Source organism: Candoia aspera, chromosome 1 (genome assembly GCF_035149785.1).
Source record: "Candoia aspera isolate rCanAsp1 chromosome 1, rCanAsp1.hap2, whole genome shotgun sequence".
Classification (NCBI taxonomy): Eukaryota; Metazoa; Chordata; class Lepidosauria; order Squamata; family Boidae; genus Candoia; species Candoia aspera.
Genome location: NC_086153.1, coordinates 5,636,052 through 5,659,968, shown reverse-complemented (window position 1 = coordinate 5,659,968; position 23,917 = coordinate 5,636,052). Strand labels below are relative to the sequence as shown.

The 23,917-nt window shown below is 44.1% G+C and overlaps 1 protein-coding gene across 4 annotated transcripts in view; it reads left to right on the top strand.

Moving 5' to 3' along the window:
- The window catches only part of BCAS3 (BCAS3 microtubule associated cell migration factor), a 530,779-nt gene that overhangs the window by 272,283 nt on the left and 234,579 nt on the right, over nucleotides 1-23,917 (top strand). For 3 of the 4 annotated variants that reach the window (XM_063296564.1, XM_063296551.1, XM_063296543.1), the window contains 2 exons: nucleotides 2,182-2,378; nucleotides 4,292-4,389. In XM_063296564.1, coding sequence (XP_063152634.1) covers nucleotides 2,182-2,378; nucleotides 4,292-4,389 — 295 coding nt within the window. Of the gene's footprint in view, nucleotides 1-2,181; nucleotides 2,379-4,291; nucleotides 4,390-5,077; nucleotides 5,250-23,917 lie in introns of those variants that run through there. The other variant, XM_063296557.1, reaches the window with a different exon arrangement.

Here is a 23,917-nt window from a genome sequence, read left to right as displayed (position 1 = left end):
CAGTGCTCCTCAGGGCTAAATATTACCCGAATGAAAATTCCAAGTGAAAATGTAATGGGCCAAGGAGACGGGCTTCTTCTCATGGCAGTGTGCCTTAATCCACTTTATTTTGGTGGATTCTGGTGACTGCCTACGTGAACCGGGTTTTGAGTGCGCATAGTGTTTCTGCAGCATTGCCAGCACTATCGTTCATGTGGACCTAGTGCAGGTCCTCTGGAACTTACATTCCTTCTTTCTCCAGAAGGATCCGCAGCAGAAGTCTTAGGAGTGCTCGGGGAGTGTCCAGGAATGCCCGCATTTTGTTAAGCAATTGAATCTCCTCAAAACACAAAAGATGCTTGCCATCCGCCAGCTAGTCACTTCCGATTAAAGCCCGCAGCGTTTGTCTGTTTTTCCAGATGGAAGTGTTATCAATGGTTACACCATGTGACAAAGGAACACTGCCCTTCACTTCCACTTCTCAATTAGGAAAGTGGGTAATGCGTGCTGTCATTGGGAAGGAGATACAATATGTTTGTCCTGTGTGTGGCATGGGGGTGACTGGGAACATCTGCCTCACTGTATTGGTGAAATTGCAGAAGCATCTGTTTACCTCTCGGCTCTATGGAGCTGATGGCTTTGAGCTCCACGTATGCAGAATGCTTTAGTTACGGCCTAATTTACATAGTGGGGCACAAGAGCTGCATGCGTCAAGCAGACAGCTTGTGCTGCCCCCATGAAAAAGGGAAATGTTGACGGCACATGGAATGGCCTGCATGCTCTTCCTTCAAGCCTCAAAAGAGTTGCCCAACAAGAAGAAAACCACATTAAGAAAAGGAAGGAAAAGCTTGTTATAACAATCAAGAGTCAGCTGGAATATTGCAATTCCACGGCCTCAGAAACAGTGGCTCAGTCGAGGAAGCACATCTGTGCAAATTCAAAGCCAGCACCAGGAGGGACAAAAAGAACTTTGTAGGGCCACATTCTGTTTTTTGTTTTAATGTGGAGGCCTTTGTCCTCCCTTTCCCACCTTTTCACAAGTGTAGAGCTTTTTTCCTTTTTATGATGTGAGAACTTGTGAAACTTCAAAAGATTCTCATTTTCATACCAGTGCACTTGAGCGCCAGCTTGCTGAAACAATTTGCTCACATCTGCATTTTGATGTCTTAGCCTGCTGTGGCTTCTTTTCTATTCTCTCCTCCTCCTCCCTATTGTTTTGAACCCCTTTAAAAGGTATTTCAGTATTTTATACTGCCCTTCATAATTGCTACCAGGAATGTTTACAACAGTTTAATCCACCACAACATAGAATTAACTCAGATGCCAAATAAAATAATTGTTCAGAAAGTGGTCCCACTGAATTCAATGGCCTTGTGCTGTCAGGAATGTGTATGAAGTTTGCAGCATTAATTGGGAAGAAGGAATAACAATGGTAAAAGGGGTTAGGAACCAGATGGTGCTTTGGATGCATTGCTGCTGTATGAAATGTCATCTCCATGTTATACTCATTCGCAGAATATATGTTCACGTCTGTTGAGTCTCCTTTGGCAGCCGCCAAGGAAGGGCTGAGGACAGTGCCGGGTAATGTCAAAATTAGAGGTTCAGCTATGCAAGTTGTAATGAGTGGGAAGAACTCTTTCCCAGACCGCCATTTTGGCAACATCCCCATTCAAAACCTAGCATGAGGTTTTCAGAGAGAGACTGTGTTGTGCATTGGTGAAGGCGTTGGACAAGGAGTCAAGGGACCTGGATTCAGGTCCACTGTCAGCCACAGAAGCTCCCAGGGGACGTTGGGCCAGTCATTCACTCTCACTCCAGCCTCCCTGACAGAGATCTGGGGGAAAATAGGAGGAACAGCACTGTGTACAAACTCCTGAATGAAAGGCAGGGTATAATTCTTTTGTTCTTAGTTTGTGTTTTCACGAGACAAGTGAAGACGTATACACTGGCCACCTTCAACCTGGTGTCTCCCATGTATATGGGACGTTAACTGTCAAAATTCCCAGGTTAGCATGGTCAGATTCCGTGAGTTGCTAGACTGGAAATTGCAGAAATTATAGTCCAACGCGTCTAGAAGGCAGTGGCTTGGAGAAATCTTGAGCTCAACTCATATACGCTGATTAGAAGGGTTCAGGGCTGATTGTTAGATCTTGTTGCAGTGTTGATCTTCACAGTAACGTTGCTCGGATGCCACACTTCCAGGTTGAAATTGTGACTCACACTGGACCTCACCGGCGCCTGTGGATGGGCCCACAGTTCCAGTTCAAGACTATTCATCCTTCGGGCCAAACAACTGTGATTTCCTCCAGTTCTTCAGTGCTCCAGTCCCATGGTCCCAGTGATACTCCGCAGCCCCTCCTGGACTTCGACACAGATGATTTGGATTTAGACAGTCTCAGGTTAGATTTTTTTTTTAACAAGCAAAGACTTGTTCCCTATTTCTTATCGCACCAGCATTATATGTCTAAGAAAGAGCTGAGTCTGAGTTTCTGGCTGTTTCCTTTAAAAAGGGGGGGGGGGCACATCTTGATTTAAGCGAGAGTTGATGAAAGGAGAATAATTTTTGTTTCATTTGTAGATTTGCTTCTTTATGCAACCCTTGATCTACAGTATGTACAGCGGTAGACGCTTGGCAACAGCACCTTTATTTAAGGAAAGGATTTTCCCCTCCTCTTCAAGGAAAAAAGCTCCCAGAACAGCTTATAAATTTCTGCCTCCAGTTTTAGGATCTAAAAGTCAGGATGCAAAGGGAGAAAAAGAGACGGGGAGGAAAGAAGAAATGCAGATTCATGAAACCATTTTTGGAGTGATGAACTGCTTAACAGCCTGATGGGATGGAAATTAGTCAGGTCGTCTACCAGAATGTCTGCTCCTAGAAGACAGGCAAGCAGAGGCAAATTGTGTTGGTGTTCCAGCTGAGATGGTGGGTCTGCCTGCTTCCCTTCTGGGGCCAGGGGAAAGGGAAAATGCTTGATGGGATGGCTCTAGACGTACTCCTGCCCATTTTTTACTTGCTTGGCTTGTGAAGTTGAAATCCATGCTAAAGGCAAAGGGCTCTGCAGAGGTCTTACACTGAAGGAGGGGCACATTAAGGTCTCTGTGCTTGTGGGAGGAAAATGGGTGTGGGTCTGACTTACATATATGCCTGTCATCCTTAGGGACCACGGGGACAGGCCGTCTCAGTTGCTTCTCCTCTTCTTTGGAACAGCTTTCCTCCTGAGATTTGAATGGTTCTCACCCTACGGATTCTTTCCCTCTTTCTTAAATTGATAGGCCACCCTGATCTGTATGACTCTGGGCAGCTTACAGGATATAACAGTACAAAAACAATAAACCCAGAGAATATATAAATCCATTCATTCATTCATTCATTCATTCATTCATTCATTCAATTCATATGGTTACCCACTCAACATACAACTCTAAGCAGTGAACAACAGTTAAAATCAATAATAAAAACATCACCTAAAGACATCCCTCCTAGAGCAACACCCCAGTCCATCTCATACCCCTTGAAGAACAGGTTCAGTAAACACCCTGGCCCAATGTCCAGGGGAAAATCCAAGTTTTTAATGCCTAGTGGAAGACCATTAGGGTTGGGGCTATCCAGATGTTGAGAGATGGGCTATTGCAGATGGCAAGCACACCAACAGAGAAAGCATTGCTTCCTAGGTCCTACCAGAGGCCTTTAATTTAGGAGATGTAGAGATAGAGTTATGAAAAGTACATGGAGGACTTGGGTTCTAGTAAGGGGGTGATGCTGGTAGTCAGATCAGAGCTGCTGGCACCTCCCACGAGGCGTGTCTCCTGCAGAAGCCTTGTGAACCAGAGTCTGGCACTTCCTGTGTTAGCATACATTTGCAGGAAGATGCCCTGCAATATGTCCCCTGTTACACACATATTGTGCAATACTTAGCACTGCCTTTATCTTTACTCCCTGCAGGGAACACATGTTCTCTGCATCTACTATGGTCCTCCCCACGTACACATACGAGACTTTGAACCATGAGACATGTTCAAAAACTAAACTTGACTCTCACTGTTATGGCACAGTGACCCTCTCTATGGCATTTTCAATTTGGACACAAGAGCATCTCAAACCATCCCTGCTCATACAGGCAGGTATTCTGGAGAACAAAAAGTCCTAGAGAGTGTAGAAATCCTGTCTGACCAGGATTACATAGCTCAGGTATTGCATCCTGAATCTGGCTCCAGATAGTTGTACTCCCTTTCTTTTTGTGACTTAAGCCCTGTGGCACTCTTTTCAGCCAACTGATATTTCAACAGAAATGTACCATGGTTTGTATTTTAGAATCCAGCCTGTACGTTCTGAGCCCGTTAGCATGCCGGGGTCATCACGCCCAACTTCTGACCACCGAGGAGGTTCTTCAGCAACTGACGCTACCTCAGGTAGGAAAGTGTCTGTCAGACCTAGTTTTTTGGTTTGTTCATGGTCAAGTGCGCGCTGGTTTTCCATTGGTACAATGTTCTTGAGTGAAAATGAAACCGACGGTATTTTGTGGATTGGTAAAATGAATGACTTCATTCCGTTGTAGCCAAATGCATGTGATAGTGCTTGGAGGAAGTGAGGTTGAAACTGTCCTGTCTCTTGTTTAGGTATGCTGGGAGTAATGCTGGTCTCTTTATGGCCAAAGCACTATACCTAATTGGCGATGTTATTGGTCAGGGTATTGGTAACACCTGAGCACGGGAAGAACAGCCAGGATGTTGAACTAGCCAAGCTCATATGGATATATAAGCATGTCTCTTGAAGTGTAGCAGACCTCACTCTGAAGATTGGAACTGCAAGGAAGTAGTTGGTTTGGGAGAGGTTTATATGGATTGGTGACCTTATTGAGCCAGGGTAAGTTTACACTTCAAGCTTATCTCCTCCAAAGATGGGTTTCATCCTTACTGGATGTAAGATGTTCGTTGCCAGGCTGGCTAAGGAGAGAAGATAATCCTTAAGCCCCATCTGACAGAAAATTGCTTGGTTAGAGAAAAGACTCAGCGAGTTGTGACCAGCCTTTGATACAGAGGTGGTTCGCTAAGGTATTGTGAGACGTTGGGCAGTGATCATCTGCTGTTCGTTTTTAAGGGTGGAGAGGGTCAGAAGTCTAATGGGCGTCCTCAAGACCATGAATGAAACCTGGAATGGTTCCCTAGATCCTGCTTTTGTGTAAATAACAAAATAATAATTTTAATGAAAATGCTTTGACCTCGCTGCGACTTAAGCTGATTTAATTCTGAGACTATTAGCAAGAAGCCAGTTGTTTTGTTTCTGCCAACGTGTCAGCAGTTGCACAAAATGATTTTTCATGCAGTAATCTGTAAAAATGTTACGTTTCTAAACTGGAAAGTTGACCTTCTCCCATTTAAAACGTCTTGTCTGTTCCGGTATTTCTTAACATGCTCTTCAACAACTCTTCAGCAAGGATTCTTATCACTGGGAGATCCTCACAACTATTGTCTGCCATAGTGTTACAAGAACATGACTTTGCAGGTCCTTTGGCGCTGGCTCGGTATGATAGATCTGCCCCGATAGGCAGTTTCCGTGATGCATGGCAGCTGCGTTACCGCGTTTCTTCAAGGACAAGTACAGGGCAACCTTACTTTTAAAATTCAGCTTCGTCGCTTCCAGAGGTTTTTGCAGTGCTGGATTTTTTCTGACAAAATTGCTCACAAGTGGAGTTATTAAACACACAACATTAGTAAAAACACTTGGGGCTCGAGGAGGATTTTAATCGTCAGTGGTTCGGAAATCCCTGGAGCCTAGTGATTGGATTGAGGTTTAAACTGTCAAAGGAAACCGAACCACATAGAGAAAATTGATTTGTGCAAGTTGCCTAAACAGGACTGAGGATGGGAAAGCTCCCGAACAACAGCCATATTCTCTCTCTCTCTCTCTCTCTTTCCCCCCATCTCTACAATGGAAGCAAAATCCAGGCACCACACAAGCTGCCAAGCATATTTATTGAAATGCTTTAATAATTGTTTTTTAGTCTTGTGTTCGAGTAATGAATGGCCTAACCTTATGGGCAGCTGCTCTAAGTCAACAGCTTAGTCAACAGAAAAAGGAGCCCATTACACAATGAGAATCAGCGTGGCTGTAACAGCCCATAGCTTATGCAGCAAACCGGGGCTAATGGCTTGGGCCAGCTATAATGATCATTAAAAATCCCCGATCGTGATCCTTTCTTTCAGCAAACCATATTCTCTTCATTTCTGCAGTGTGCCTTAATGCTGAAAAGTGTGGGTGTGAAAGTTGTTTACCTGTTTCTACACTTTTCCGCCCTCTGGGACTGTTTCCTAGCCAGCACCCTTTTGCTCCTGCTCATCTGAAAGTGAAAATTAGACACATGTCCTCAATAAGCACGGAGCCGTAGACAGGTCCCAGGGAGAATCAAGGAGAAAGAGGTCATGGCAAGCGCAGAAGCAGGGAATCAATCGAAAAACTGCAGAGGCTGAAAGACTGGCGTTGGCTAGGCCAAGCCCAGGCCAAACAGGAAAGACTTTGTTTTCCTTTCTTTGTAGGACAGTCAAGGGGCTGGGCGAATCTAGAATAGACGTCCTACCCTAGTGTCTTACAGTAGCATTAGACCACAATTCCTGTAATCCCAAAAGGGCCATGCTTGCTGTCCCTAATCCTGTCACGTATGAATAGAGTAGAAGTAAATAGGCCTGGTCCTTTTTAGGATCCAGTTGGTTCTTCGTTGAACCATTGTACTTGAACATCGCGGTAAGCAAGAGAGCCCAGGGAAACGGGGGGTAAGGGTTGGGGATGGAATTCCAAAGTGGCCTTGCTTGCAACCTTGTGGCTTGCATGAGCATTATGCATTCTGAACTCAGTTAAGAAGTGATAAAACACATGGGTCCTGCTTTCATACACTGCTTTTAGATATATTTGTGTTTCAGGTGAGATCCCAAAATTCTTTGAGTGATACATACAGGCCTTTCTCTGGTCCCCACTCATGCTGAGGTAGGCCTGGGAGAAGATTTTCTTCATGCTGGACTCAAGATTTCTCCAGGGAAAAATGCTTAATGCTGCTTTTCTCACTTGGAGGCCAAAGACACCTGTAGATCCCCAAATCTTTTAGCATTATCTCTGCTCTATTGCTGTGAAATAAGTCTGTATCTTATTTCTCTGTATTAGTCTCTAATTTCTATTGTCTAGTGGTGTTCTCCTCCTCCCCCCCCCCCATTTGTATACTTCTAAGCAGATGTTTTAGCTGTAAGTGTAGATTATCATAGCTTTTAAACAGTTCGTAAGCCACACTTGGAAAATGTTTGCTCTGAAGCATGTACTCTTTAAGAACAAAATGAAATATCAGTGCATTGGTCAGGGTGTCAAAAGAAGTGTATGTTGGTCTACCTGGAATTTGAACTTGCCTGTGACATAAAAATCTCCCTTGAGGGCTTATGTGTTTTGCAATCTGAACTAGTCCCAAGTCTAGCTGGCCAGTTCATGTTGCCCAAGAAGACAAGTAAGAACACAGAAACCTCCTGATGGTGCTGGAGAACCCTTTTGTTTCCTTGCATGCCATGAAATTGTTCCTGTAAGGCCTTTGACATACTCTAGCAGTGATACCGGGTTGTTGTTGCAGCTCACGAGTTTGTTGCCTCCAATGTGGAAAAGTCTGTCAGTCAAAATAGTCATACTTCACTGTAAGGCTGCCATCCAACAGGTTGGGGGTGAAGTGGCATTTCAGTTAGGGAACTGGGGCTTGTGTTGAGTTCTGGGTGTTTCCAGAGAAGTCCCCCTTACTGTGGGGATAGAAGCATGCTTACAAAGCAGAAGTTGCAGGAGATTGGCAATATTTACATCCGAAGTATCTGCAGATCGGCATGGGAACTTGCCTTGGTATATTTCAGACTGCAACTTCTCAAAGAGGGGCAAATATTCTCTCCACCACCAGTGACTATTCAAATATTGTCTGTGCAGAATAGGATGGTTTCCAAAGTAATCTGCTGTACATTATCACGTCCTGTTTATTCTCCAGCCTAACTTTATTCTAGTATGTATTTAAAATGTGAACATTCTTCATTGCAAGGAGGCTCAATTCCCTCCCCATCACAGCCCAGCATAAAGCGTGTTTGGTACGGAAGCCGGACGACCGTACAAGATCTGCACATCCAGTGGAAAGAATGGCTTATCATAAAACAAAGTTTGGCACTGCAGCTCCCTTCCCCCCTCAGATGGAGTCTGCAGATCCCCCCGACTTTAAAGACATCCAAGATTCCAAATTTCGTGAGAACTTAGGAGATTTGCCACAAGAATGCCAAAAACTCCTGAGATTTCTGTGTTCTTGCCTGAGACCTCAGGGTTGAAATGGCCAACATGTTGCAGCATTTGATGACATGTGAGATTTAAGCTCTTTAAATGTTACAATACACACACACACACATGTATTTTGTCACCTGTGCATGTCTTAGTCTGCCGCTTGTGATGCAGCTAAGCCCACACAGGCATAATGCCAATAATCACATCTTTTTCCTCTGCTTGTCAATGCTCACATGAGGCACCCAGCCATCTCTCCTGAGGGCAGAAGGCAGGCCTATGTTTGAAAGGATCAGGGAGGTGAAGTCTGATTTAAGAAGAAAGTGCAGGGGCTTCAGGTACCCATCAGGAGAATAGTTTGTCACTTGTTCACCCTTTTAAATTGTAACGCTTATGTGTTAATTAGCCTACATAATATTCTATGGATGTCTTATGCATTCATTTTTGGTGATGGATTTGTTTCCTAGTAGTGTAGAAGCTGCTCTGCTACCCCTGATTTCTCCTTTTTCTGATCCAGGACTGACTTACACATTTTTTGGAAGAATCTTTGGCATCCCCAGAGTGGCACACCTTTCCCCATTCTACCCCTTCTTCATTTGCTAGGTCTTTCTGCCCTTGCCCTCCTTTCTGGCAACCCTTACTAAAAGGCAGCAAGCAGCTAAGCAGTGTTTGAGTGGAAGCCTCTTGATCCAAAGAGCATTCTTCTGCTGCCTAACGGTTGTCATTGTCGTGTCCTACAGTTAATATTCTCGCTTCCTGCTGAGGCTGCCAAACATACATCCAAAACGGCTTTATGTTCTTTATGATGACCAATTTATTGGAATGTAACCCCCTTTCTTTACTTTATGTTTTAAAGGCTCGCAGAAGGTTAATAGGTCATAAATTTTTACTATCCATCACAAACCAGGAAGTGATTCTTCTCTTACGACCCGTGTTCCTTCGGAGTCTCTTGTACTCCTCTGAAGATGGTTATCTGTCTCTTTGATTGCCTTCTGCTCGGAGATACGGTTCAAATGGCGCCTTCCCTTATCAAGGCGCTATCGCTTGGTCTTGCCATCACAAAGTTGCGAGTGTGTGTTTTTCATCTTTAATTGGTTTTGCAGCGCATTTTATAGCCCCCACCCTGCAACATGGAGGAGGTTCTTCCTCTGTGCTTGACACAATGGCGGCATAATTGATTAGACTGGGTGGGTTGGGAGATTTTGTTTGTTTTGTAATGTAACTAAGTTATACATTTTTATGATAACGGTTGCTGTGCTGGAACAAGGAAGGGTAATTGGTTGGAATGCAAAACAAAAATAAAATCAAAAAACCCTTCTCCTCTTTAGTTGACAGGCTGTCCAGCTAAGGTCTAATGAGGGTACTTTTGAATTCTCCACCCCAGAACCTCTTTCCAGCCCCAAAATGAGATCACCCAATATGCTTCTCCTTCCCATGCTTCATATACCTGAGTTAAACTTGAAGATATTTATGTAATACTTCTGCATCCAGTAGCTACAATAATGTGGAAGAAAACTCCTGCCTGATGAGGCGATCTCTGGTTTTAGCGATCCCTGGATCTAGTGATTTGTTACCTTTAGTTCTGGATGGGGTGGCACTACCCCAAACAGAAACATTGTGCGACAGAAACTTGTGGCTCCTGTTCGAGGTATAGATGGCAGCTATGGCCGGGAGGGTTTTTGCATGGTTGCAACTCGTAACAATTGTGCCCTTCCAGCACTGCTTACAATCCCTCATGCCTTGACCGCCTCCTGAGTAGATTACTACAGTGCACTCTACACTGAGCTGCCCTTGAACAGCATCCAGAAGCTTCAGTTGGTCCAGAATGCAGTGGCATGGGCAATTATGGGTGTGTTTTGTTATGCCCATGCTACACCTTTGCTCTGGGAGCTGCACTGGCTTCCAGTTTGCTTCCGGATGCAATTCAAGGTGCTGGCTGCTACCCATAAAATCCTACATGGGGCCAGTGCGTTTGAGGGACTGCCTTACTCTCATTGTTTCCATCTGCTCCATTAGGCCAGGCAGGATGGGAATGCTCCAGATCTCATCTGTTGCCATCTAGTGGGATGCAGGAAGTATGCCTTTTCTGTAGCTGTGCCTCTCCTCAGGAACATCCTATCCTCTAGAGATCTGGTATGCCCCAACTCTGCTGGCATTCTGGAAAGCCTTAAAAATATGTCTGTTTTCCCAGGTGGAGGGGCCAGGAGGTTAATGGGGCCTATGAGATGGGTGCTGTTGTGACTATTGCTGTCCTTGGCTGCCACTATATGTATATTTATTATTATTGTTCTTGGTTGTTTTATTGAGTTTTTAATTTTGTTAGCTGCCTAGAGTCACTAACGCTGCAAGATGAATGACTGTATAAATTGATTAAAATAGATAAACAGAAAACAAACAAATAAATAAATCTTGCTCCCTGGACATCAGGTCTGAGGGCCTCTTCCTCTGGTTAAAGATTCCCATTGGCCATGGGGAGCAGCGGATGGCGGGATAAGAAATCCTTTCCTGCAATGCCAAGAACATTAGGGGCACTGGGAATAATGGTACTGGTGATTTCCTGACCCAGCCATTTTTCAGAGGTGAAGAAAGTGGTAAGACTTCAGCAATATGCTCGCCTAGTATGTTCCCCCACCCCACCCCCAGCTGCTCCCATAGACAGCATTATAGTGACACTGAGCATGTATGACCAAAAGGAAGCAAGAGTGAAGCAGGAAATAATCTGGCCATGGAGCATGCGGTTCTTCCAGAAGACAGATAATTGTTGGGACTGGGTCGTGGGCAGCAGTCTAGAGCTGGCAGCCAACAGTCAGGACTGAAGAACAATCAAATTAGAAGGCAAAGGAGAAAGCAGGAATGAAGATGGAAGTAAGAATCAGGACCAAAAAACAAGACACACCAAAACTCAGCTAGACCTCATGGCCCCAAACAAGACTCACATCAAGCAGGAAGTATTTCATGTCCCTTCCTGCCCACAGGCATCTAGAGGCCCATCTGGTAGGTGGAGCCACAGTAGCTGAGGTCTAGAGAAGTCCTTGCCGAGAAGCTTGCGCATTTCATCATGTGAAATCTGAAGTTCCTGACAGTCATTTATCAGGAGGGGCCAAATGCAAAGAGGATGACCTGCATGCCGTCAAGATAGATGGGGGAACAAACACAGGGAGTGTAGATCTGTGCAGTGACGTGACAGGAATCCTTCAGTCACACCTGATGTGGAGAAATAAAGGATGACTGGAACAAGGAGGAGGAGGACTAGAACACTAACTCATGGCCAGAAATAGGCACTCATAGGAACTTTAAATATTAACTGTTCCTGGTCGCACTCTGGGAAGAGCCCACTAGCTAGGAATGGGTAGACGCATTTCCAGCCAGCGTCACTTTTACGTGTTTTTATTTATAATCCTATTGCCGTGATAAGTTACGCTCTTTGTCCCTAGTACTGTCATATTCCAATATGGCTCTTAGCCCTTTGCAACGCAAGATCAACCAGCAAAACAGTAGTAGATGCAAACATCGGACCAAGTGCAATGATAACACACCTAGGTGCCCAGTCCGTATTCAAAGATTCTTTGGGAGAGCGCTGTTTTCCCGCCATCTGGAATGCCATCAAGGAGGGTATCTATCCCATCTCTGGGTAAAGGCTGTTCCAAGGCAAGGGGGCTGCATCAGAGAAACACTGCCTCTGTCCACCCACCCGGTCTTGCCAATCGGAAAGGCCTTAAGCGCCCCCTCTTGAGAACTGGCTCGGCTGGCAGGGTTTTACCAAACCTGGTCATTTCCATTGTCTAGTGGGCTCAGTTCTCAGGACTGAGGTTGGTGCTGCAACTGTTTGGTAATAAAACTTCGTGAGCAAAAAGGATCAGGCTGGGTGGCAGAGCTGCTGCTGGTCCACGTCAAAAGAACCGAGCAAGGTGGAGCAAGAAGGGAGACACATATCATATGCACACACAGCTTGATATCACATAAAGCTAATGTGGCCTTGCACCTTGGTGCTCAGATATGGTTATTAAATTACATACATGACAGATCATACAGATCATTTAGCAGGCACCACTGTATTATATTACAATAATGTCGACAGTACAGCTGGAAAACAGCCACACGCAACAATGTTGAGCTGGTGACCATCCACTAGTTGGTTCAGGGTTAGGGAAATGGTTTAACTACCTCATGGGACCAAGGGTTCTGCAAGAAATTGCAGAGAAACAGGAGGAACTGGGGAACAGGCAGTGGCTTGGCTGGGCAGAATCAAGTGATAGGCATCTCAGGGAAGGGGGCAAGGAGACATTATAAATATATATATCACATTACACTTGGTGTAGGGAAAATACATACTTTTTTCTTCGCCTCTTATAATGTATACCCCAGCATCATCTAGTGAAATGGATTTAGCAGGATATTCAAGACAGACCTAAGAGGGATTTCTTTGAGTGGTGTCTAGTGAATTTCTTGAATTTACTGCCACAAAATGGGAAAACAAGTGCTACAACCGTGTGGGATTTAAAAGAGGAATCAACAGATTCTAGGGCCACCCTTCCCCATTTCTCATTATGGCTCTAAAAAAACCCTTCCATTTCAGGAGGTATATTAGTCGCTGGGAAGTCACAGTTGGCAACTGTGGTCCTCATGCCCTGGGAAGCAAAAAGTAGACTTGTATAGTTGCAGGGCCATTTTTGTTTGTTGTTGTTTGGCTAGACTGGAGCACTGTGAGCTGAAGGTAAGAAATGTGAGAAAACTACCTTAGAAGGAAGAGAATTCACTAGCCAATTGGCAATATATGGGATGTTTGGTTACCATTGTTGCTGGGTAGCGTTAAAGTGTGAGCTACCCTTCAGTATCGTACTCTGGAAAAATCAAATCTGCTATTTGATAAATGTGTCTGTCTAACAAAGCAATTGTGTCATGGGGCCATCCCCCTTCCTATTTTATGAAATCAGAGGGGAAGACCCATACAGAGACCAGAGCTGTGCCCTGCAGAGAAAACTCTGGGAAATATTAGGGTACGTAGTTGGTTCCTGCAAAGGGCTACCAAAGGTGCTGTTGCTTCACTCTTACTGTTGTTGAAGGCAACGCCATCTTCTGCCTTCTCCTGTGTGGCTGTGCAGTCCATGAGAAGAATGGAAATTCTGCGGGCAAGCTGTGTTAGGTCCATCTGGTCTGTCAGTATGAAATTACCCAGTGAACTTTATTTGTTTATTTGCTTGTTTATTTATTTATTCAACAAGTTATATAGCTACCCGTGTACCATTGGAGTTTTGGGCAGTAAACAAAAACATAAAAACAGTAGAATAATTAACTAAAAGAACCACATCAAGGCACTTTTGTAAGCACCTTATCAGCAGATCCCACACACCCACACTGGGCTCCATTAACATCCCAGGTTCAGTGCTTGGTGGGAAAGCCAGGCCTTCACAGCCTTCCAGAAGGCCAGTAGGGTTGGTGCCTCTGAATCTCTGGGGGAGGGTGTTCCATGATGCAGGGACCATACAGAGAAGGCATGGGCAATAGCCAGTGCTGACTGAGAAATTTAGTTGGTAGTTCCCATAGGTCAGGAAGGCAGCTGTCACTAAACAGTTCTGAGATGCTTCCAGGAAACAGCTGGTTTTTCCTGACAAAATTATTTTCTTCCACCAAGATAGAGGGAGAGAGGGAGAGAGAGATTACAGTATATATGTACCAACATACAAACTTGAATAAGAGATTGTTCATCAAGATGAATAAGTCAAGTGTGAGCAAGCAAATAAAGGTGCTGTTAGGATTTTGTTGTCCTGAAAAATGAATGCAGCTCTGGGCTGGGGATAAGGTGAGGCACGGCCTTTCTAGGGTTACGAGACTCAGTCGGCAGTGGGCAACACGGAGAGCTGGTGCTTTGGCGCCACGGCCATCCCCCGCTTGGCTTGAAATGTGTTTATGGCCCTGGAAATGTGACAGAAATGATAGCATCAGAAATGTACACTAATAAAATTTTGTTAGGGGAACAAGATTTTGCTTAACTCCATCAAACATTGTCAGCCAGAGAGGTAGAGACAGTCCTTGGAGGTGGTCCTAAAGAAGGAAAATTTAAAAAAAGAAAGTCATACTGGGTGCAACACCGTGATCATAAAATGCACCAAAATTACCTACACATGATTGGAATGTAACTTGTAGGCAGTAAGTAGGAGGCAGTAGTTTGCCTCTATTTAAATTGTTGAGGAGTAGTGATCTTTGGTGGAAAAAGTTGTAGCTTCTAGTGTAATATAAATAAGAGAACTCCTCAAATCCTTTTTTAATAAAAAGTGCTGCATGTTTCTTCACAGGCACTTCGCCTTCATCAGGGAAAGACAATTCCCTCAGAAACACCGAGGTTCCAGACGCAGAGAAAAGGAAAAGATTTCAAAATTTAGTACTGAAAAGGGAACAAACCTCCATACAACATAAACTGAAGCACAGATAGATCTGATAGAAGCCACTGCAGTTTCGAACACCTGAAACCATTCTGGTTGTGTATATGGACCCACAAATTCCCACTGATAATACGGCCATCAGCATTATTGTTGGCATTTCTGTCATCATCCTTTTATGTTTGCTCCTTTTAGGGACCTTTATACTTTCACGTGCCTGCTGAGAAGCTTCTTGAGTTCCTCTCAGTGAAGGTGTGGGGGTTTTTCCACTTGCACCTAACTCTGGCATAAGCACAGTCCTGGCCGTTTCATTTTTCTGCTGGGTCCCTACAGTGTTGCCTTTATCTCATTCTCAGACCATTAGTGAGATGGCCTTAAGTCATCCTTAGCTGTACCAGTGTTAAAGTGGCTTTTTCTGTCCAAGGGCAGCCTCAAGGTATATCAAGTCTGTTAGGATGGGTCACTCCATTACCTTGGATGGAATAGAGACAAGATAGGGATCAGCAATGGCTACAGCAAATCTCATGTTAATAAAATTGTCGGCTGAATTAAGAATGGGTGGAGTAGGGAAAGGCTCCGTGTGTGCAGAGAGATCGCAAGCCTCTCTCAGCTTGCATGGTGGTGGTCAGGGTGCTGTGTGACTTTGTCTTTTGAGGCTATGGTTGAGAACCATGCCAGTGTTCCTCTCTTGCAGAAGATTACTGGTGGAGGACAAGATATAATTCAAGGGACTGTCCTTGTCTTGAGCAAGGTTTGAGGAACTGCAAAGTGTTTCCCAAAGCAAGCCTCGAAAATCACTACTTTGGACTGCTTTGGGCCATTCAGAACACTTCACAAATATTCTTAGTATGCCTTGCAACAACTTTGTGGTGGGTCAGTATTGTGGTTATTATTATATAAGCTATTTTGAGGGAAGTCAGTGTGGTATGTGTGGCCTTCTCAGAGGTCAGTCTCCCATGTGACTAAACCTAGATTGACAGCCCTTTGGATTTTTTCATCATCTTCAGGCAACAAAATCAATGGCAAGTGATTGTGGGAATTGAAGTCCAAAACATTTGGAAGGCCTTGCTTCACTTACAACTAAATCAGATAGTCACTGCCTTCAGGCTTACAATTTAAAAGACATGAGACACAAGGGAAAGGATTGGGGGGGAAGTTGGGGGTGACCCACAAATGGACTGATTAGTGCAGTTGCCTGGATGCATGGAAATATATGCACTCAGGTTTGAAAGGCGCCTTTTCTCAGCTGGTCTGTTCATCTTTATATTCTTTTCTTCTCCCAGTTCTCTTCCTTTGCTGTTAATTTGTTAACAGAATTTAACAGTTTAATCTGCTTTTAATCCACTCTTCTCAGAGCAATATGGCTCTGCTGAAGCTGTTCTGATGGGAAATGGAGCAGAAGTACCAAAATAGAGAGTTGGAAAGTAGCAGCTAACTAGATTCTTCTATTTTTTTTCTTCCCTCTGGGCACAATGGCTCCTCAGAAGGCCAATCTGATGGCTTCTTAGAATTAGTTATACATCCAGGTGTTATATTGCTGGGCCCCTCAGATTTGGTGGTCATGATACAAACCCAGTGTTGTCTGTCTAAATATCAATGCCAACTTTCTCTTCTAGTTTAGAGTCAAGAAATACAACTTTGGGGAGTTTTCTGCGGGAAAGAACAAGCATGGTTCTCAATCACTTGGGTCACCAGGAGTAGGAAGCAAGTTTTGTCTCCATCCCTAATAATACCATTTTTATTTACCTTGATCATCAATATGTAGCTGCTATTCATTGCAGTCACAGAGGAATAAAAGAGATGTCATTTAGGATAGTGGTAGGTATCTATCTAGAAGCCTCGTGTGGTGCAGAGTGGTAGGTGGCAGTATTGCAACTGAAAACTCTCCCCGTGACCCGGGTTCGATCCCAGAGGAAGCTGGATTCTCAGGTAGCCGGCTCAGGTCGACTCAGCCTTCCATCCTTCCGTGGTCAGTAAAATGAGTACCTGGCTTGCTGGGGAAGGTGACGACTGGGGAAGGCAATGGCAAACCACCCCACTCTGTAGTCTGCCAACAAAACATCGCAAAAGCAGCATCCCCCCAAAGGGTCAGATGTGACTCAGTGCTTGCACAGGGGCCCTTTCACACATCATCAGGTATCTGTCTATGGACCTCCAAACACCCTGAGATCACACCATCAAAATTAAGTGTCAAAATGGCCAAAGTTTTGTGGTAACCATTTTCAGCTGGCAAATAGGAAGCTAAGGATGAGAATGGACTGCAGAGCCTCTGGAAAATAAACTGTTCCCAACTGCCCTTTAACAAACCCCCTCCACAGAGGGCCAAAACTTGGGGAGTGCTGTTCTTCCTGATGTTACAAGCTGTATGTGGCCCACCAGCTGGTCAGAAGAGTTACAAGCCCTCAGCCAGAAAAGTTTGCCTGTGAAAGTAAGAGAACATCAAAGATGAACCCATAGCAGATAGTCACAGGTAAACTAGGAACCAAAACAGAAAGTCACAGGTAAGAAATGCACATGTACTCTGGTTGGCCAGCCAAGAGCCAAGAACAAGCAAGAGTCTCCCAGTCTTTCTCAGTCAGGAAAAACTGAGGCTGAGCTGTGGCCTTCCTATCATGTAACATTCAACATCAGCATTCTGCAGGTCCCTCAAGACCTGGCTATGTGATCAGGCCTGGGAGATTTTGCGATGGCTCTCTTATTGTGGTTGATATCATCCCTGCTTGTTCTATGTGCCTTTTCATAGTTATTTTTAATTGTAACTGTTTTTGTGGATTTATTGTTTTTAATTAAATGTTATACACCACGAGTCACTTTTATATGAGATGGGCGGCTATATAAATATGATAGATTGATAGATAGATAGATAAAAAATTATAAGTGAATACGCAGGTGAAAACAACCTCAGACTGTCCACTCTGACTGGCAGCAGCTAGGAAAGAAAAGAAGCTCCCTGATACTGAACCAGCGTTTTACTCCATTCAGGACAGTATTACCTGCTTTGACGGGCAGCATCTTAACCTGGAGATGCCAGTAATTGAATCTGGGATCTCCTGCATGCAAAGCGCAAATTCTGCAAAGGCAGGCATCCTGTCGTAGCCTTGAGAAGCCTTTCCTAGAGTTGCTGCATTGGACTTTTCAGCTCCCCCCAGGCTTTTGAAGGTCTTCATTATTGTCGGGAAGATTAAAATATGGATCAGACTCCCCTCCCCTGCACATCCCTCTGCCATTGATTCTTAGATCGGCAGGGTATGGAAACAGCCTGAATGAAGCCACTGTTTGTAACCAACAGCCTCCCTGATACCATCCAGGTAATTACAGGTTCAGGTGAAGGGTTTCAGGGCATCTTAATTACATGTCTCTGTGGCCAACCAGGGCCCTGTGGGCAGCAGCTCTTGCGAGCACAGCCTGCCTATTCACAACCCCAGGTTCCTTAGGCATTCTCAGCACCAGTAACTGGAAACCAGTGGCCACTGCTAATCTCGTCCCAGCAGTGATAAGAGCTACCCAGGAATTCCCCAGTGCCCGTGGCTTCTGTCGGCTGGCTGCATTCGCACATCTCTGATACCGGAGCAGGGCTCTGCTTTGTGGCTCTGCCCGTGATTGTACAGCACTGAGGGATAAATAATAAACGGCACCAGGAGAAAACTGGGTTTTGGAGGCTTTACACAAAGATGTAAACTTAAAAGTTTTATGAAACGGGGAAGTCTCCAACATAAGCTGCCACCCCTTTGGCACAGCCACAGGCCTTTTTTTTGGACTCAGTTTTACAAATTTACCTTTGGTTCTGCCCTTCCCCACTGTCCTAACATCCAGGAACCACGCTAAGACAAGGAATAGGTCTCTAGTACTTTATTACTGCCACATTAGACAGAAAATCCTAACAAACTGAAGAAGCGTGAGAAAACCCATCCAGATAAACCCCAAAAGTCAAGGCGGGTCTGATCTGTGTCTCTTTGAATGGCCGCTTAACTCCTCAGTACTACGCACGTGTTTTCCCCCCTGGATAGAGGCCCCTTCCTGCTCACCATCAGTGCTCATGACACCCACTGCCGTGAGGGCCCTGCCTCATTGCCCCTGCTTCTTGTCCACCATGGCCCATCTGTCACCTTTCTGCAGATACGTAATGGCTCCTGACTGTATCTAACATGCAGGAAGGAAGTGGCAACCTGATTTAATTATTTTTGTAAGCCAGTTTGGGATAATAGCATTTACTTATTTATCTATTTAAAACACGACTGCCCAAAGCTGTTTCATAAAAATAATAATTTAATATTTAATTTAATATGTAATATTAGGTCATCACTTCCTCCTTTTTCATGCGGACTTTACTTACTTTAAAGAATTCTTGTTAATATTAACATTAATATTAAGAATATTGTTTATTGCCCAAATCCAAATAGCCAAGAAGTTACCACGAGCTTTGGTGCTGGCTACCAGCTTGGTTGGCTTCCAAAAAGGCTTGGACCAATTTATGGAAGCTGTGGAGATCTCTTAGCCTTGGTGGTGGTGGGACAGCCTCTGAAGGCCATCTGCTGGGAGACTAGTAGGCTTTCTTGATCAATTGGTTGGCCACTCTGAGAAGAGACTGCTGGAGCAGATGGGCCAAGGGTCTGATCCAGCAGGGCACAGCTTATGTTCTTATGTTCATTCTAACAAAAATAAAACCACACAGAAAAATAGAAGCAGTAAAAAGAGGAATAGAGTGGGGAAAAAAGAGAGAAAATAGATACAATGGGAAATCAACTACCAATTACAGGTTGTCCTTGTTTAATGACCACTCATTCAGTGTCCATTTGAAGTTACAATGGCACTGAACGAGGGGGACTTACAACCAGCCCTTGTAGTTTCGGCTATCACAGCGTCCCCATGGTCACGTGACCACGATTCAGGTGCTTAGCGACTGGCTTGCAATTATGATGCCGCAGCATCCTGCAGTCACGTGATTGCCATTTGTGACCTTCACTGCCCGCTTCCAACAAGCAGAGTCAATGGGGAAGTCGGCAGGAGGTTGCAAGTGGTGATCATGTGACTGTGGGATGCTGTGACTGTGCAGGATTCGCCTAGCAACGGCAACTGGGACTGCTGGAACTGCCATCATAATTCATCATGGTTGTGTGACATCGCACTTTACAACTACATTGCTTAGCAACAGAGTTCCTGGTTCCAATTATTGTTGGCAAATGAGGACTATCTTATCCCAGGAATGGGGAAAATAAGTCTGTAAGAAAAAATTTATATAAAGGTTTAAGAAGTAATCTGTTAACCTCTAATGGCAACAAGAATTGTGCAAAATGTGGCTTTCTTCTTGGCTATTTCAGAAAACACGTCAGCTGGAAGAAAGGGGGTTTTCTCCTCATTAGACTTGCCAACAATTTGACAATGTGTGCGAGTGTGTGTGTGTAAGTGAGTGATTGAGTGTATGCTCCAAGCTGTGTTTTTAAAAAAAGGCGGCACAATAAAACAAGGGTACACTGAGAGCTGAAAATGTGTATGAACTGGAAGTCAAGGAACGCAGTGAAAAAATTAGACTAAAACTAAATATAAAGAAGACCAAACTAACAAGTACAGCAAGTAGCCTTAGACTTGACAATGAAGTTAGTGAAATGGTGGATTGTTTCTGCCTTTTAGGATTCACTATCTATTCACTACTATTCACTAGTAGTTGAGAAATATGCTGCAGAGTAGCAGTGAAGGCCTTGATGATGTGTCTACACCTGCAAGATCAGAATCGTGCAGACAATGTTTTCCCTGTGACCCTTTATGGAAGCGAAAGTTGAACTTTGAAGAAGCAGGATAGAATGAGTATTGATGCTTTTGAACGTTGGCATTGGAGAAGACTCCTGAATATAACATGGATAGCCAAGAAAACAAACAAATGAATCATAGAACAAATTGATTGAAACTTTTCACTGGAGGCAGAAATGACCAGGGTCAAATTATCATATTTTGGACATACTATGAGAAGATCCAGCTCCCTTGAGAAGTCCATAATGTTGGGAAAGGTGGAAGGAAAGAGAAGACAATGACCAGCAGCAAGGTGGATAAACTTTATCACAGCAGCGATGGGTGCATGGTTGGAAGACTTGAAGGGCCAGGTTGGCTACAGATCATCCTGGAGAAAGTCTATCTGTGTGGTCTCTAAGAGGTGACACCAACTTGATGGCACATAATCAATAAGGGTGATGAATTCAGTTTTTGTGTACATTACCCTAAAGGACCATTTATAAGAGTATACAAGAACCTTGTCAGATCATCTTGAAAGATCAGTTCTTGAAATGCAGAGCTGTAGATAGTGAGGTTTCCCAAGAATCAGTATCAGAAGAATTACTTCTTTACTTGTTCATAAATGATCTGAAGTGAGCAGTAATGTTGGTTTGTTGATGATAACAAATTATTTTTGAAGGTTAAAAGGAAAGGGAGGAACAGCAAAGTCCCTTTAGACTGAGACTGGCCTTCCCACTGGTTGGTCACATAGTGAACACATGGGCAATAATTGCCCTCTCTCTGCTGTTGTCTTCCAGCTTCTGGTATTCAGAGGCTTCCTGCTTCCGATCTGGAAGTTAGTACATGGCCATTATTACTAGTAGCTGCTGATCTGCTGATTGTGGATCTGGATAAGGCTACTAATCATTAATCATCACCCTCAAGTCCAGCATTCAGGATGCCCATGTACCTGAATACATGCACTGTATTGGACCCTGACTTCAGGAAAGATTAACTGTTCTTTTTGGATGGAGATGGATGCTGAAATGTGTAGCATTTTGAGAACGGTCTTAACTCTTAATGGAAGGTTATCATTTCCCTCTATCCTTCACTAAAGGAAATCCCTTTGAAATGGACCCTCTAATCAAGGAGCGACACAACGTGTATGCTCAAAGGTGGGGCTTTGGCCACTTTTCAAATGCATGCTCACACCGTTTTCTTTTTCTCTTAGATGGGCTATTCCTTTCACTTCCTTCTCTTTGATTCCCCCCCCCCCCCAATGACTAGGTTAGCTGTGTTAGCTGTTCATGTGCCATGGCCATAACTCTGAAAAGCATCAGACCCAGCATTTTGACAGTATACTCCCATATGCTGGACAGGCGAGTTGCCTCCCAAGTGAAACCAGAAATGTGCATCAAGGCTGATGTATGTCTGAAATATAAGGATGGCGAAAGATGTAACATTGTACGTACAGGTATCCAAGCGTATATGTAAAGCAGGCATTGCCCAGCCAGAATTGAATCTACCCATTTGGTGAGAACATAAATCAAATATAAAATAAAATAAAAAAGAAACATCTCTGGAAGGCCCGTTAAGAGTCCTCCCTCTGTCTGAGGTTAAGGGATATGGGTGAGATGTTAGGTGTTCTCCATGGGGGCCCCCATACTTCAGAATTCTCTACCCCAGAAATCCATAAAGTTCCTTCCATCATGGCATTGTGAAAATTACTTACTGTATATCCTTGCATATAAGCCCATCCACAGATAAACCAACTCTCTAATTTTTAGCCAAAATACCATGAAAAATGTGCCACCTGCAGATAAGCCATCCCGCATTTTTTAATGGTATTTTGATTAAAAATTAGAGGGTTGGCTGATCCGCAGATGGGCTTATACATGAGGATATACAGGATATGCGGGTTCTTTTGAAAACTATTGCAGCATATACTTGCGGGTAAGCCAAACCCGAGTTTTGTGATGTATTTTGCTACTTAAGTTCTCGGCTTATCTGTGAGTATATACACTAAACTGTTCTACTTCAAATGTATTTGAAGGAGCTTGGCAGAACAAAAAGCTGTATTTCTGCCTGGAGTATTATTGTTGGTCAGAGCAATTAATACAGAGCCAAATGGACTATTATCTGGCTCTTGGTAAGGCCTTGAAACCCACTACGTCTAGCAAAAAGGACATCGTGGCTGGGTTCCTACTTCATTAAATCATGGGTTGTTTACCATAGTTTATAAACCATACTGGCTAACACCAACACAAATCACTAAACTGAAACCAAATGTATCACATTGTGGGTTAGTGTATTGTGTGAACCCAGCCAAAGGATTACTTTCAGATTATCTTCTTTTTCCTGGTTTAAAATTTTTGCTCTCAGCATGTAAGAAATACAAACTACAAAACAGCTGTACAGGCATTTGCTCTGTATTTCTTAAGATCTGATGTCTCGTCTACAGAGTGTATCTCCAAATACACTCTTCCTTCTGTGTGGATTTGTCTGTGTAAATATTATTTTCACAGAGTAATGCTGTTTCTATGGGGATATCTGGCTGAGTTTGATGGACAGGGAAGACTGCTTGATAATTCTGCAACACACCCTGTGTTTGATCAAAGTTGCATGTTGGATTACGCATGCATTCAGCTTTGGATTTTTATAGGAAATCAGATGGGCAATTATCCAATTAAAGTGGAATCCTACAGCTCTGAATTTAGATACTTGTTTGCTCACCTATGTACATTGCATTGGCTTTGGAAAACAGAGCCTGCTTTAAAGAACCACTTATTTGGTGGGAGTGGAGGTCACCCTTTGCGTTCCTGGCAGGACAAATTTCTTGGCAGCAAGTCATGCCCAGGTGCCATTGCCGGTTGCCTGTTCCCTCCATCACTAGTGGTTATTGGTTAAAGGAGGAAACTGTAGACATTAGTTCTTTGGAGTTATAGCCTGAACCACAAAACCAGGTGACTCCAGAAGGCCTATCCTGTGCCATGCACTGATCCAAAGCCCAAATATGCATGTGGCACACTGTGCCTCTGTTGGTTTGCAAAACAGGTTCTGCCAGGTGAGAAATGAAAGGGCTCAGATTTGCAAATGCCTGCAGTTGCTTCAAATTCCCATTTGTTTGTGAAGTGTACTAGTTCAGATGCAAATGGCAAGGATGTGCTGGTTTCGGGGTGGGTGGTGGTGGGAGCAGAGTACGGTTGTTGACTGCTGGTACCTGCCTCTTCCCTTTTTGTCTGAGCACTCATGGTTATCGGTCTTGGGGAGGAAGATAGAAAGTGTTGATTCTAATTAGATCTGATGCCCAACTCTTCCTTTCCTGAGAATACACAACCGGGGAATTCTCAGCAGCTGCTGGAGGAATGCAGAGTTCACTGGGCTCTGGGTAAAAGACTTCCCAGTAGCTTTCAAGATCATTGGATCCTTCTGTTTCCACCTCAGCTTTTATGGTCTCCATATAATGAACAGCCAATGGGGTTTCATTCAGTGTCTTCTGCATCCTTGCTCAGTGTCCCTGGCCCCAGAAGGAAGGAGGCAGGCTGTGGTTCCTCAGTGGAAGGCCATTGCTTAGGCTCAG